Here is a 15,180-nt window from a genome sequence, read left to right as displayed (position 1 = left end):
GGGGGTGCAAATTAATGTTTGTACAGTTTTTTAAAGGTGAAAATCACAAATAAATGCCAAATTTATGTACATGCAGTATTGTTGTAGCTGTGCTGGTCCTAAAATATTAGGAAGAGAGAGAAGGTGGGTGAGGTAATATCTTTTATGGGACCAACTTCTGTTGGTGAGAGAAGCTTTTGAGCTTACACAGGACTCTTCTTCAGGTCTTGGAAACTAACTGAAAGCGTCACTGCAAGGGCCCTACCAAATTCATGGCCATGAAAAACACGTCATGGACCATGAAATCTGGTCTCCCCCTGTGAAATCTGGTCTTGTGTGTGTTTTTACCTATACTACACAGATTTCACAGGGGAAAACAGCATTTCTCAAATTGGGGGTCCTGACCCAAAAGGGAGTTGCAGGGGAGGTTGCAGTATTGCCACCCTTACTTTTGCGCTGCTGCATTCAGAGCTGGGTGGCCGGAGAGTGGCAGCTGCTGACTGAGGGCCCAGCTCTGCAGGCAGCAGCACAGAAGTAAGGGTGTCAATACCATACCATGTCATCCTTACTTCTGTGCTGCTGCTGGTGGCGAGACTGCCTTCAGAGCTGGACTCCCAGCCAGCAGCTGCTGCTGCTCTCCAGCTGCCAAGCTCTGAAGGCAGAGCTGCCGCCAGCAGCAGTGCAGAAGTAAGGGTAGCAGTACCACAACCCCCTACAATAACCATGCAACACCTCAACACCTTTTTTTGGGTCAGGACCCCTACAATTACAACACCGTGAAATTTTAGATTTAAATAGCTGAAATAATGAAATTTACAATTTTAAAAATCCTATGACTGTTAAATTGACCAAAATGGACCGTGAATTTGGTAGGACCCTGGTCATTGCTAAATACAAGGTGGAACACATTTCAAGTAGTTAGCACATTTCAAGGGACCATTTAGGGTGAAGTTTCCCATGAACACACAGAGTCATAAGGAGGACAGGAAGGGGGTGGGGAACCAACCTGAGGGCGGGGGGTTGTTCGTGGGTTACAGATTGTTGTAATAAGCCCTAAATCCAGTGTCTCTATTCGTTCCATGATTTAAAAAGATAGGCCTGTGAGCTTAAATTCATTAAACTTTGGCAGCCATTAAAAAAGTGTTGTGCAGGTTTCCTTTGAGGAAGGGGACTGAGAGGTCAGATATGGAGTGATTGCTTTGTGAAAAAAAGAGTGTTCACTTACACATGATCAGATGTTTTTATCTTTTATCATGCTCCTGTGTGAATTCATTTGAGAGCGCAGTGATTGTCTGGTTTCATCCACATAGTTGCTCTTGGGACATTTAGTGCACTGGATGAGGTCCACTGCATGTTGTGATAGGCATGTGTCTAGCAAAACTTTGCCAGACAGTAAAAATCATGGATTTTTACCTTATTTAGTTAGCAGTGACATACTGAGTTAGTTTCCCAGAAGCTGAAGAAGAGCTCTGTATAAGCTCGAAAGCTTGTCTCTCTCATTAACAGAAGCTTGTCCAATAAAAGATTACCTCACTCAACTTCTCTCTAAATTTATGTACATGTAAAAAAAGGCACAGCCCCAACAGAGAGTTTTGATTAATCTTTTCAAGTCTAAAGAAAGTTTGCATAAAGAATTTGAAAAAAAATCTTTATGGTTTCTATATGATTCGTTGGGTACGGAAATAGTCATACCAGAGCAGCAGAGAATAAAAGAGTGACCTACCCGAAGGTAAGCGATGACAAATGTCAGCATGTAACCTCTCTGTCCATTATCTTCTCCAGCTGCCAGACCACTGCAATTGATGACAGTTAATTATTAACATGGATTTCAAGTGAACTGTTTTTCACAGCTTTCCAATAAAAATAATAAAATACTTTGGGTCAAGAAATTTATATGCAAATAGATCAGCAACAACTTCAACCTGAAATGGTTTCCAGTTTAAACCAGAGTTGAAATTTGTTTCAGGTCACCTAGCAGAAATCCTCCTATTTTTTAAAAACAATGTTTTATCCCTGGTTGTTGAAAGGCCCACACGAAGAAGGGGAACTGATCATACAGACCGGGTAAACAGTGAAACTCGCTATACATGGAATAGTTATGTACAAAATTAACAATCTGGGGCGGGGGTGGGGGGAGTATTTCTCAGTGATGCTAAGCATAGACATTACTTGTAAAAATCGTAGGTAAAAAATTCCATCAGAAGTGTGATTTTTTTTTAATGTGACTGAAGCTTTTAGAAGACAGTAAACTGCTAGTGTTAAAAATGTGTCCACTACACACTTTTAAATCTATTCTGTTTGTAAAACCCGAAATTTCATCTTATTTTAAGTTGGATACAGAATTTGGGTAATCAAGATGATAGTCTAAAAAGTTTAATATTAAAAATTATATATGTAAACCTAAAACTATCAAAAGGTATGTATTCTTACTAGATGTTTGTACAGGGTCTAGAACAATGGGGCCCACACCATCACTGGGGCCTCTAACTGCCACTATAATACAAGTTATTACTACTAATCATGCAATTGTCATGACTTCCAGATAAGGAGGTTTCAACCAGGAATTAAGGTTGAAAGACCCGATGATTAATTCAGGGTAACGTATTACAGAGATTGTGCAATTATCCCGAAGTCTAGCACTATAATCCCAGGAAATTCAGAGTTAAGATTAAACAAAAGAAATGCAAACATATAGGGAAGTGCACAGTTAGCACACCAGAACTCTGTCTCATAACAATACCATGTAATAAAACATAATTATGATTAGCGTGTACAATAGACTATATTAAGCAGATTTTAAAAGACAATAGGTTTTTTTTTTTCCTCATTTTTTCCACTCTTCATGTCACGAAGGCAGCACTAAAGTTGTTGGATGCCTTCATTGTGCATTTCCACATCTTAACATGTTTGTCTTTCAAATTAAGCTTAAACTCTGGATTTCCTGCATTTTCATAGATTTTTCAGGGCAGAAGGAACCATTACATCATATAGTCTGGCCCCCAAATTGTGTTTGACTGAAGTGCATCATCCAGAAAGCCTTCTAATCTTGATTTGAAGATATCATGAGATGGAGAATCCACCATTGCATTTAGTTGTTTGTTCCAAGTGTCATTCAACCTCACCATTAAAAATCTGTGCCTTATTTCTAATTGGAATTTATCTGGCTTTAGCTTCCAGCCATTGATTCTGGTTATGCCTTTCTCTGCTAGACTAAAGAGCCCTTGGGCATCTAGTATGTTCTCCCCACAAAATTAATGATACATTGTAATCAAGTAATCTCTCAATCTTCTATTTGACAAGATTAACAGACAGACCTCTATGTTTCTCACTGTAAGGCATTTTCTCCAACCTTCAAATAGTTTTTGTGGTTCTTTTCTGCACTCATTCCAATATTTTGACATCCTTTTAAAAATGTGGGAACCAGAACGGGACACAGCATTCTAGTGTATGTATCATCAGTGTAATATACAAAGGTAAAAACCACTTTCCTACTCCCCTGATTATACATCCAACTATTTCATTAGCCCTTTTAACCATAGCATTGCTCTGGGAGCTCTTGTCCATTATGTCCCCTAAATCCTTTTCAGAATCCGTGCTATCCAGGATGCATTACCCAATTATGTAAGCATGACCTTCCTTCTTTGTTCCTAGATGTAAGACTTCAAAATTTGGTTATTTTAAAATACATTTTGTTTGACTAGACCTAGCTTAACTAAGCAATCCAGATCACACTGTATGACTACCTTGTCCATAGTTATAATGCTTGTTGGGTTTTTTTGAATAATTACACCATTACCTTACCTTCAATTTAATATAATTTTATATCGAGGAATTTCTTTCTTTCTTCCTTTTTTTTTTTTTTTAAGATTAAAAACTACATACATGAGCAGTTAACAAAAAATGAAGAGAGAGCGTTACTATGTGATATTTATAATTATCTGAACACATGTAATATCAGTTTGAAATCTTTTTGGGCCAGATTCACCAGTGTGTTCTGCCTGCTTTACTCCAGTCTGGAGCAGCATAAAAGTCAGTTTCTACCAGCTCCTGTTCTCCCCCCCCCCCCCATACACACACAGTTTACCCCTCGATAAAATTCCATCCAAACTCTCCCAGTTTCCTCAGTTTGTGCCTGTCCTTCCCTTCCTTCCTGTTCTCCCTCTTGAATAGGTCTGGTGCAATGGACAGATTTGGAAAATAAACATTTAGGATTAATGGTTTTGCCATTCTTCGTAACTAAAAGTTTCTTCTCCAACAGGGGATTATGGACAACAATCTTCTACAAAGAATTCCAGTAAGAACTGTTTTCTTGAAAAATGGCTGCCCTCTCCTTTTATCATCAACTTAAATGGACCCAATTTTCAGAAAGTATTGAGCATCTGCCCTCTGAAAATCAAGCTCCTTTATTGTGTCTCAAAGTGAGCACACAAAAATGGAAGCACCCCATATTATTTGTATTACCATAGTGCCTAGGTCTAGAACCTCATTGTGTTAAGACTCTGCACAAACAGAACAAATAAACCACTGTCCCTGCCCCATTTGTTAGTTTTGAAAAGATAGGCCTGAGTGTAAGATGTTCCTGATTCCTTTTCAATATTTTCTCACCAGAGGTTTATTAACCCCAACTTTTTTTCTGTATCAGTGCTACAACCACCAGCTTTAAGAACTGAACAAGAAAACGTAGAATGAAACAAGTCATAACACTGAGCTGGAGATGAAACCGCTTAAATCTTCATGACTCCATTTAAAAAAAAAACTTCTACTTATCTATATTGTTCTTTAATAGACTCCACATGTGTCAAGAGAATATAAAAGGTTGACCATAGTTCCAAAGTTAAGAGGATTGCCATAAGAAGAGGTAAAAATTAAATGAAGTTAAGCTTTTCTTAGTAGATTCCACACAGTTCCTAGATAAAAAAAATCCTCTAAATCAATCACTGGTGTTTCTAAAATAATTCACATTGAAAATGGAGAGTTCAAAGAACATTTTCCTCAAAACTAAAGGAATGCAGCCGGAAAATCTCAGAACAGCTTGTAAAACTTTAGCCTACTCTCCATATGTTTGATTAAACTACTAAATTTGGCTTTGCCTCTCCCCTACAGTCAATGGGATAGTGTCCTCCTGAACACTCGCCTTGCTCTTCTCTCAATACACAAAAAGCATTCCATACAATCAGGAATATAAGGTAAGAGTTTTGGACAGGTGAACTTTGCTTTTCTGTTAATTTTAAGTTATTTTCCATAAGCAAGATTTATACTTCATTATATACTTTCTGCAGTCATGTAGTAAAAAGCTCATCAGTGTGAAGTAATGTGAAAAGCAAACAATCTCTCTAAACAGCATCAGTTAAAATAAAGATCTCTGCCTATTTGTTGTTGTTCACTTGGAGATTTAGTAAAAAGCTAGGAATGTGAGTCTCAGTGATCAAATATGATCAAAACAAATGTTAGTAGCTTAACATCAATATTTCTTCAAGTGATTAATGACTTGATTAGCCCATAGCTGAACAGACTATGAAGCGAAAATGAGATTTAAATTTTAAGCCCTGAATGTAAAAAGATGCTTGAATCAGGTGCTTGAATCAAACTGCATTTACAACAAAACCTGACTCATTACCATCACTGCAATGTCCTTGATGCTACGTACTTTTGCTTCCTTAGATGTGAATGGGACTTAATTCCTGGTTGTTTTTTCCTAGACAAAAATGGACAAGATTTAACTGATCTCATCTATGTTAATATTGAAATTTTAAGTGGTCATAGTTCTACGGGTTTTTTTTACATAATACTTCATTCAGCTCTGCTAGATCAATCAGTTTTTCATGATCAATCTTTCTATTAGATTTAGTTCAGATTGCATAACTCCCTAGTTTCAGTTTTGTATGAACCAAAAAACCTCAAATTCTGATTGGCTAAAAATTACTGGGTTTGACCATTACAAAACTGCTGAATCTTGGTGCTTTTGTAGCTAAATAGCTTAAGGTTGCTAGCGTAACAAAACAACACTGATTGCTAGTTTCAGGAAAACTTCTCCCTGATACCGAGAAAACAAAGATTCAGCAACAGGTTTATGGGAACCTTTTGACATATTAAACCTGAGAGTCAGAATAAAACCTGGCAACATTTGAGGTTTCTCAGGTTCTAGTTTTAGACTGAAGATTTCCTCTCGGAGAAAGACCATATCTGTGTGTGTTTTGGATAACACCGAATACTGTTTGTGTTTAACAAATTATTATAACATTCTTGAATCAGATCATGTTTGTTCAAGGGCTGTCAAGTGATTAAAAAAATTAATCACGATTAATCGCACTGTTAAATAGAATATCATTTATTTAAATATTTTTGGGTATTTTCTACATTTTCAAATATATTGATTTAAATTACAACAATACAAAGTGTACAGTGCTCACTTTTGCTTTTTACAGTGCAAATATTTGTAATAAAAAATATAAAGAAATAGTATTTTTCAATTCACCTAATAAAAAGGTTGCACTACAGTACTTGTCTCATGAAAGTTGAGCTTTTAAAAATAGAATTATGTACCAAAAAAACTGCATTCAAAAATAAAACAATGTAAAACTTTAGAGCTTACAAGTCCACTCAGTCCTACTTCAGCCAATCACTCGGACAAACAAGTTTGTTTACAATTTGCAGGAGATAATGCTGCCTGCTTCTTGTTTACAATGTCACCTGAAAGTGAGAAGAGGCATTCACATGGCACTATTGTAGCTGGTGTTGCAAGATATTTATGTGCCAGATGTGCTAAAAATTCATATGTCCCTTCATGCTTCAACCACCATTCCAAAGGACATTCATCCATGCTGACGATGGGTTCTGCTTGATAATGATCCAAAGCAGAACAGACCGACGCATGTTCATTTTCATCATTTGAGTCAGATGCCATCAGCAGAAGGTTGATTTTCTTTTTTGATGGTTCAGGTTCTGTAGTTTCTGCATCTGAGTGTTGCTCTTTTAACACTTCTGAAAGCATGCTCCACACCTCATCCCTCTTAGATTTTGGATGGTGCTTCAGTTTCTTAAAGCTTGTGTGAGTGCTGTAGCTACTTTTAGAAATCTTGTATGGTATCTTCTTTGCGTTTTACCTTCAAATTTTCTGTGAAAGTATTCTTAAAACAAACATGTGCAGGGTCATCATCCAAGACTGCTATAACATGAAATATATGGCAGAATGCGGGTAAAACAGAAAAGGAGACATACAATTCTCCCCAAGGAGTTCAGTCACAAATTTAAACTAACACATTTTGTTAACAGGTTTCAGAGTAGCAGCCGTGTTAGTCAGTATCCGCAAAAAGAACAGGAGTACTTGTGGCACCTTAGAGACTAACAAATTTATTTGAGCACAAGCTTTCGTGAATGCATCTGATGAAATGAGCTGTAGCTCACGAAAGCTTATGCTCAAATAAATTGGTTAGTCTCTAAAGTGCCACAAGTACTCCTTTTCTTTTAACTTACGGTTTCAGAGTCAAAGTAAACAAGTGCAATGGATTATGTCAACTGTACAAATGTGAAAAGAAAAGGAGTACTTGTGGCACCTTAGAGACTAACCAATTTATTTGAGCATAAGCTTTTGTGAGCTACAGCTCACTTCATCGGATGCATACTGTGGAAAGTGTAGAAGATCTTTTTATACACACAAAGCATGAAAAAATACCTCCCCCCACCCCACTCTCCTGCTGGTAATAGCTTATCTAAAGTGATCACTCTCCTTACAATGTGTATGATAATCAAGTTGGGCCATTTCCAGCACAAATCCAGGTTTTCTCCCACCCCCCACACAAACCTACTCTCCTGTTGGTAATAGCTTATCTAAAGTGATCACTCTCCTTACAGTGTGTATGATAATCAAGGTGGGATTATCTTATTAAACTGGAGTCTGTTTCTGAAGCTTTTCTGTTGCAAAATTGCCACCTTTAAGTCTGTTACTCAGTGACCAGAGAGGTTGAAGTGTTGTCCTACCGGTTTTTGAATGTTATGATTCCTGAGATCAGATTTGTGTCCATTTATTCTTTTGCGTAGAGACTGTCCGGTTTGGCCAATATACATGGCATTGTACAGGGGCATTGCTGGCACGATGGCATATATCACATTGGTAGATGTGCAGCATGTCATCTGGAATGCTGACCAAAGCATGAAGGGGCATATGAATGTTTAGCATATCTAGCTTGTAAATACCTTGCAATGCCAGCCACAAAAATACCATGCGAACGCCTTTTCTCATTTTCAGGTGACACTGTAAATAAGAAGCAGGCAGCAGTATTTCCCATAAATGTAAACAAACTTGTTTGTCTTAGTTATTGGCTGCACAAGTAGCAGCACTTAGTGGACTTGTAGGCTCTAAAGTTTTACACTGTTTTGTTTTTGAGTGCAGTTATGTAACAAAAAAGATCTACATTTGTAAGTTACACTTTCATGATAAAGAGATTGCACAACATTACTTGTATGGGATGAACTGAAAAATACTATTTCTTTTGTCATTTTTACAGTGCAAATATTTGTCATAAAATATAAAGTGAGCACTGTACACTTTGTATTCTGTGTTGTAACAGAAATCTATATTTGAATATTTAGAAAAACCAAAAATATTTAATAAATTTCAATTGGTATTCTATTGTTTAACAGTGCTATTAATCGCAATTAATTTTTTTAAGTTAATCGCATGAGTTAACTGTGATTAATTGAGAGCCTTAGTGTTTTTTTTTTGTTTGGTTGGTTTTTTTTAAGTCTTTTTACAAATAATTTCTACCATCAAATTACTACTATGGAAAAATAACTGAAAAGACCTGGACTGATTAACCACTGGTCTTAATGTTTTTTTTTTTTTTTTAATTATCTAAATATTTCCTAATTCTGAACTAATTAACTCACTCTCTCTCCACAGTTCTATTTCCATTTTAAAAATGAAAGTAAACTTCTAAGGAGTATTATTTAAACAAATATTTCAGCACATATATGTTTTTATGCAATGTGATATGATCCAAAATTATGAGAATTCCATCTTAGCTCTTCCACAAAGTTCTGAGAAAATAAGTAGTATGTGCAGGACATCTCAGCAGAATACAGATGTGTTCAAATATATGAAATTACACCATTCCACAGATATCTTAATAGTGGCTCCTTGAATTCATAACTAAGAGATATAGGTTGGATTTACATACTCTTGTATTCACCAGGTGAGCAAAACTGGAATGGCTCTAATAGTAGACTATTAAGTCGCAAAGGTGCTTTGGGCATGAGTGAGCAAAGACATTGGGGCCACTGAGAAGGCAAGAGATGGGGAGACTTGTATTGCTCAGCAGCAACACAAACCCACCAATAGAGGAACAGTGCTGAAAGAGGTGTCTTATTTTTCGTTGGCTTGAATCTTATGGCTGCAACAAAGGGCATCATAATTGTTTTAGTGGCATGAGACCTGAGGACTCTGGTCTAGAAAAGAAACCCCCCAATGAAGAGGGATAAAAATGAAAGTAATTTACAAATAAAAATGGAGCTAGAAGCTTAAACTGATCAAAATTAAGCCTCACTTTTATTACTATATGCAGAACGGGTAGCTCCACCTATAGGTAAGATTGCCTAATACTTTCCATTTATAACACCCTGTTTTCAATGCAGTGAATGAAACAGGGATCCTGTGGAAAAAGTCGTATGTGATCATGTTATTAAAGAGTTATTATATATACACACAGGGGGATGATTTATGGTTGCACTAGCAGCTTTAATTCTGGCGTTTGTTAACGTCTGAGTGCTTGTCTTTGCCACCTTATGTTCTTGTGTATTTTTATATGTAATAGAAAAAAAGCTAATAAAGTGCACTTAAAAAAAAAATCACGGGAATTTTATATATTCAAGAGTGACCAAAGGATACCATATTGTTTGTTAAACATGCTTTTCCGAACCACCTATGGAAAATTTGGTTTACAGTGCGAGTTCAAAAAGATGGTCTAGAAGCACAGAAAAACTTAATATGAATTTATAAAGTACAGCACTGACTGCTTAATTCAAAACATATGAAAAGTGAAACTGAGAATTAGAATTAAAAGTGTTAGTAAGGAGAGTAAATAATAGCAAAGAGTTTGTTTAAAAAGGAAATAAAAATGCAGTTCTGACAAATGAGATCTTCACCATGATTTTCATCAATCAGTCTTGTAATCAATCAAGCCAGATGGACAGAAACCACCCTATCATTACTCAGCCTGTTACTGAAGTGAAATGTTTTCTGTCCCTTTGTAACAGCACAACACAATCAGTGACAAGGGGTGGGATGCAGCTAATTCATCAAATTCCTTTGATTAAACACAATTTCCCCTTAAAACAAGCTTCCTTTTTTTATATGCTCTAGTCATTATTTCCAAATATTAACCTTATAATTTTGTCTCCCTCCTCTGTGCTTTAGGAAGGACGCTACTCTAGTGTCACAAAATAGCAGCCAGTTTCCAGGTCTACAAGTCTGAACACTATGACTAGCATGAAAGAAAGCTTTAACAACATTTCAGATTCTATATTTAGTCAGATACTGTAGTAAACTGTATATCTAACCTGCAGTTTCTCAAATTAAAATGTTAATCAGAAAATTAAATGGCTTTTAACTGTAAAGGGAACATTATATATTTAATTCTACAGATTTTCATTTTAACTTTATAAAATGGTTTAAGGACATAAAACACATAAAATTTCCATTTTGTTTTTGTCTTAAAAATGCAGTAGCCTAATTTTAATTGGGAAATTTAACAGACACTCCATATCAGAAATAAAATGCCTTGAAAATCATACCTAAATTTGGCAGCAATATCATAAACTTGCTTTTCATGCTGAAGAACCTTCTCTCTGTCACCCTCAAAGAGTAATGTAGCTACACACAGTTCGTTGGGATCAAATCCTTTAAACTGTGAAAAGAAAATATCTGTATCATGTTATAGTCCACATGGCAGAATCCAGGCTTAAGTAAATCTACTTTTTCCTTTTCCTTCAACTACACATAGGTACAATGTACTCAAAGTCACTTTGGGTTAGCAAGTATTCTTGTGGGATAGGAATAGAACAGTAACTAAAGAAAACAAGTTGCACAGAATGTTTCAGATATTTCCTAGTCTATTTTCAAGCACTCTTGACATCATTCATAGAAATTTTTGTGCACTATACTGAACAACTGAAGAAGAATACAGACATTTGAAATGTTATATGACAAATTACTAAGTGGAGGTGTTTTACACAGCACAGGAACAAGGGAATTTAATGTTCCTCTTAGAAATTCTTCCATATGAAAATTATGCCCTTAATGTTACTGCTTTCACCTCAACACCACTGGGAGGTGGCAGTGACGTGATCCCAGACAGTTTCATTCTACTGGACTTGCAGAGGGAAAGCTTCTGCACTGTTAAAGGCACTTTGAATAGAAGGGCAGAGAGGAAAGATGAACCTATCTGTTTGGAGTCTTGATTCTCCAAGCTGTTAGAAGGAAACATGTGAACCCTTCTGTTCCTACTTAATATTACTCTACAAAAATGATAAAGAAAAGCAACCAGAAGCATGAGTCACTATGCTGGTCAAGCACTGTTGCCAGAAGCATTATCATTCATGCAATCCTGGACCGGGGAGTGCACTATAAGGAAAGGAGGAAAATAAACAAGGAAGAAGAATTTAAAAAGTAGGGGAGGAGTATACCACAAGTGCAAAAGCAGAAGGGGAAGAAACTTCATCAAGGGGTTTGATATTATCTTGGACTGGAAGTGCATTTAGTCTCTTGTTCCAAGAATGAGAGTTTGGAGCTTTGGTAGGTGCAGGGTCAAAGATCAATGAAGATATTCCAAGAGAGGGACAGGCTTGCATATTGCTCTTTAATAGTCACTGAAAGCGTATTCACTGACTCCAGAAAGCTTTCACCAAGTAGAGAATTTTAGGAAAGGAGTGGGGAAGAATATAAAGTAGGAGGAGGTTGCAGAAGGCCCTTCCTATTGTCCAAGTGGAAAGGGTCAAAGAAATGGGTATCGACTAAGAAGTGTGTTGTATAAGGAAAAGAGAGAGCTAAGCACACAAACAGAAACAAAACGGGAACAAAAAGAGGTACATGAAAAGAGAATAACTTTACTGTCAGGGCAGAACTGATAAAAACAATCAAATTAATAATGGACTTTAGCTTAGGTATGCATATAAGAGATACATAAAAATATACATTATTACATACAAACCAACATGTTACCTAGGCGGTAAAGAAAGGCATCCAAAAGTTTGCAAATGCCAGAACTAAAGTTACCTGTGAAGTCTTAATTAAGCTCTCAAGTGCATGCATTAGGATACACTAACTACGTGATCATTACTATTTTTTCCACAGCACACTGCCTCGTTTACTGCATGGAATAAACAAGTTCACTGAATAAGCAGCTATTCAATATTTTGCTTTATGCTGATCGTTCAAGCTCCTAGGCCTTATATACTTCACACTGATCAAACCCTTATTTGGATACAAGATTACTAATTTCCTTATGGAAATTTCTATGGTGCTCACTGTAGCATCTGAATGTGTCACAAACATGAATTTATTTTCACAACATAGCTATGATGCAAGTTATTATTCCAGTTACATAGATGGGAAACTAAGATAGACATTTGTGATAGATGTATACTAATGCAAGAAGTATGGAGAATAAGCAAGAAGAACTCGAAATGGTAGTAAACAAAACACAACTATGACATACTTGGCATCACAGAGACTCGGTGGGATAATATGCATGACTGGAATATTGCTATAGAAGGGTATAGCTTTCTCACAAAGGACAAGAGGGAAAAAAGGAGGCGGTGGTGTCATATATATAAAAAAATGTATACACTTGGACTGAAGTTCAGATGGAAATAAGAGACAGCCTTGTTCAAGGTCTCTGGGTAAGGCTAAAAGGGCAAAAAACAAAGGTGATGTCATGGAAGGGGGTCTACTACAGACCACCTAACCAGGAGGAAGAGGTGGATGAGGCTTTTTTAAAGCAACTAACAAAATCATCCAAAGCACAAGACTTGGTAGTAATGGGGGACTTCAACTACCTAGACATCTGTTGAGAAAATAACATAGCAAAGCACAACAAATCCAACAAGTTCTTAGAATATATTGGAGACAATTTTTTATTTCAAAAGGTGGAGAAAGCTACTGGGGACAGGCTGTTCTAGATTTGATTTTAACAAATAGGGAGGAACTAGCTGAGATTTTGAAAGTGGAAGACACCAACTTTTTGGGTGAAAGTGATCATGAAATGGTAGAGTTCATGATTTTAAGGAACAGTAGGAGGGAGAATAGCGAAATAAAGACAATGGATTTCAAGAAGGCAGACTTTAGCAAACTCAGGGAGCTGGTAGGTAAGATCCCATGGGAAGCAAGTCTAAGGGGGAAAGGAATTGAAGACTGTTGGCAATTTTTCAAAGAGACATTATTACCGGCATATCCCACTGCGTAGGAAAGATAGGAAGTAGGGCAAGAGACCACCCTGGCTTACCCAGGAGATCGTCAATGATCGGAAACAAACAAACAAAAGTCCCACAAAAAGTGGAAACTAGGTCAAATTACAAAGGATGAATATAAACAACACAAGTATGTAGGGACAAAATTAGAAAAGCCAAGGCACAAAATGAGATCAAGAGACATAAAAGAGTAACAAGAAAACATTCTACAAATACATTAGAAGGAAGAGGAAGACTAAAGAAAGGGTAGGCCCGTTACTCATGGCGGCTTGGGGGTGGGGGAGGTAAACAATAACAAAAAATGTGGAAATGGCAGAGGTGCTTAATTACTTCTTTGTTTCGGTTTTCACCAAGAAGGTTAGCGGTGACTGGATGTCTAACATAGTGAACGCCAGTGAAAATGAGGTAGGATCAGAGGCTAAAATAGGGAAACAAATTAAAAATTACTTAGAAAAGTTAGATGTATTCAAATCACCAGGGCCTGATTAAATGTACCCTAGAATACTCAAGGAGCTGATTGAGGAGATATCTGAGCCATTAACAATTATGTTTGAAAAGTCATAGAAGATGGGAGAGATTCCAGAAGACTGGAAAAGGGCAAATATAGTGCCAATCTACAAAAAGGGAAATAAGGACAATCCAGGGAATTATAGACTAGCCATCTTAACTTTTATACCTGGAAAGATAATGGAGAAAATAATTATGCAATCAATTTGTAAGTAAGTCAGCATGGATTTGTCAAGAACAAATCATGTCAAACCAACCTGATAGCTTTCTTTGACAGAGTAACAGGCCTTGTGGATAGAGGGGGAAGTGGTAGACGTGGTATATCTTGACTTTACTAAAGCTTTTGATACTGTCGCGCACGACCTTCTCATAAACTAGGGAAAGGCAACCTAGATGGAGCTCCTATAAGGTGGGTGCATAACTGGTTGGAAAACCATTCCCAGAGAGTAGTTATTAGTGGTTCACAGTCATGCTGGAAGGGCAAAACGAATGGAGTCCCGCAAGGATCAGTTCTGGGTCCGGTTCTTTTCAATATCTTCATCAATGATTTAGATAATGGCATACAGAGTACACTTATAAAGTTTGCAGACGATAGCAATCTGGGAGGGGTTGCAAGTGTTTTGGAGGATAGGATTATAATTCTAAATGATCATTGTTAAAAAGTGCCAGGGGTGGGAGGGGAGAGAGACACAATAAGAAGGCATTTTCAGAACATAAACAGCCATACTGGGACAGACTAATGGTCCATCTAGCCCAGTATCCTGTCTTCTGACAGTGGCCAATGCCAGATGCTTCAGAGGGAATGAACAAAACAGGGCAATTATTGAGTGATCCATCCCCCATCATCCAACCCCAGCTTCTGGCAGTCAGAGGTTTAGAGACACCCAAAGCATGGGGTTGCATCCCTGACCATTCTAGCTAATAGCCATTGATGGAACTATCCTCCACGAATTTATCTAATCCTTTTTTGAACCCAGTTATATTTTTGGCCTTCTCAACATTCCCTGGCAAAGAGTTCCAAAAGTTGACTGGGAGAATGAAGTAGTACTTTTGTTTTAAATCTGCTGCCTATTAACTTCATTTTGTGACCTTTGTTCTTGTATTATGGGAATGGGTAAACGGCATTTCATTATTGACTCTCTCCACACCATTCATGATTTTATAGATGTCTATCATATCTGTCTCTTTTATAAACTGAACAGTCCCAGTCTCTTTAATCTCTCCTTTTATGGA

The 15,180-nt window shown here is 37.0% G+C and overlaps 1 protein-coding gene across 6 annotated transcripts in view; it reads right to left on the bottom strand.

Annotated features, from left to right (window-relative positions):
* The window catches only part of AGPS (alkylglycerone phosphate synthase), a 136,035-nt gene that overhangs the window by 33,503 nt on the left and 87,352 nt on the right, over window positions 1-15,180 (bottom strand). For 5 of the 6 annotated variants that reach the window (XM_078847975.1, XM_073305978.2, XM_073305979.2 and 2 more), the window contains 3 exons: window positions 10,768-10,880; window positions 5,627-5,674; window positions 1,703-1,772 (listed from right to left, as the gene is read on the bottom strand). In XM_078847975.1, the coding sequence (XP_078704101.1) occupies window positions 1,703-1,772; window positions 5,627-5,674; window positions 10,768-10,880 (231 nt within the window). The remainder of the gene's footprint in view (window positions 1-1,702; window positions 1,773-5,626; window positions 5,675-10,767; window positions 10,881-15,180) is intronic. The other variant, XM_073305967.2, reaches the window with a different exon arrangement.

The sequence above is a fragment of the Lepidochelys kempii genome, chromosome 11 (genome assembly GCF_965140285.1).
Source record: "Lepidochelys kempii isolate rLepKem1 chromosome 11, rLepKem1.hap1, whole genome shotgun sequence".
Taxonomy (NCBI): domain Eukaryota; kingdom Metazoa; phylum Chordata; order Testudines; family Cheloniidae; genus Lepidochelys; species Lepidochelys kempii.
This window is presented reverse-complemented; position numbering and strand designations above follow the sequence as displayed.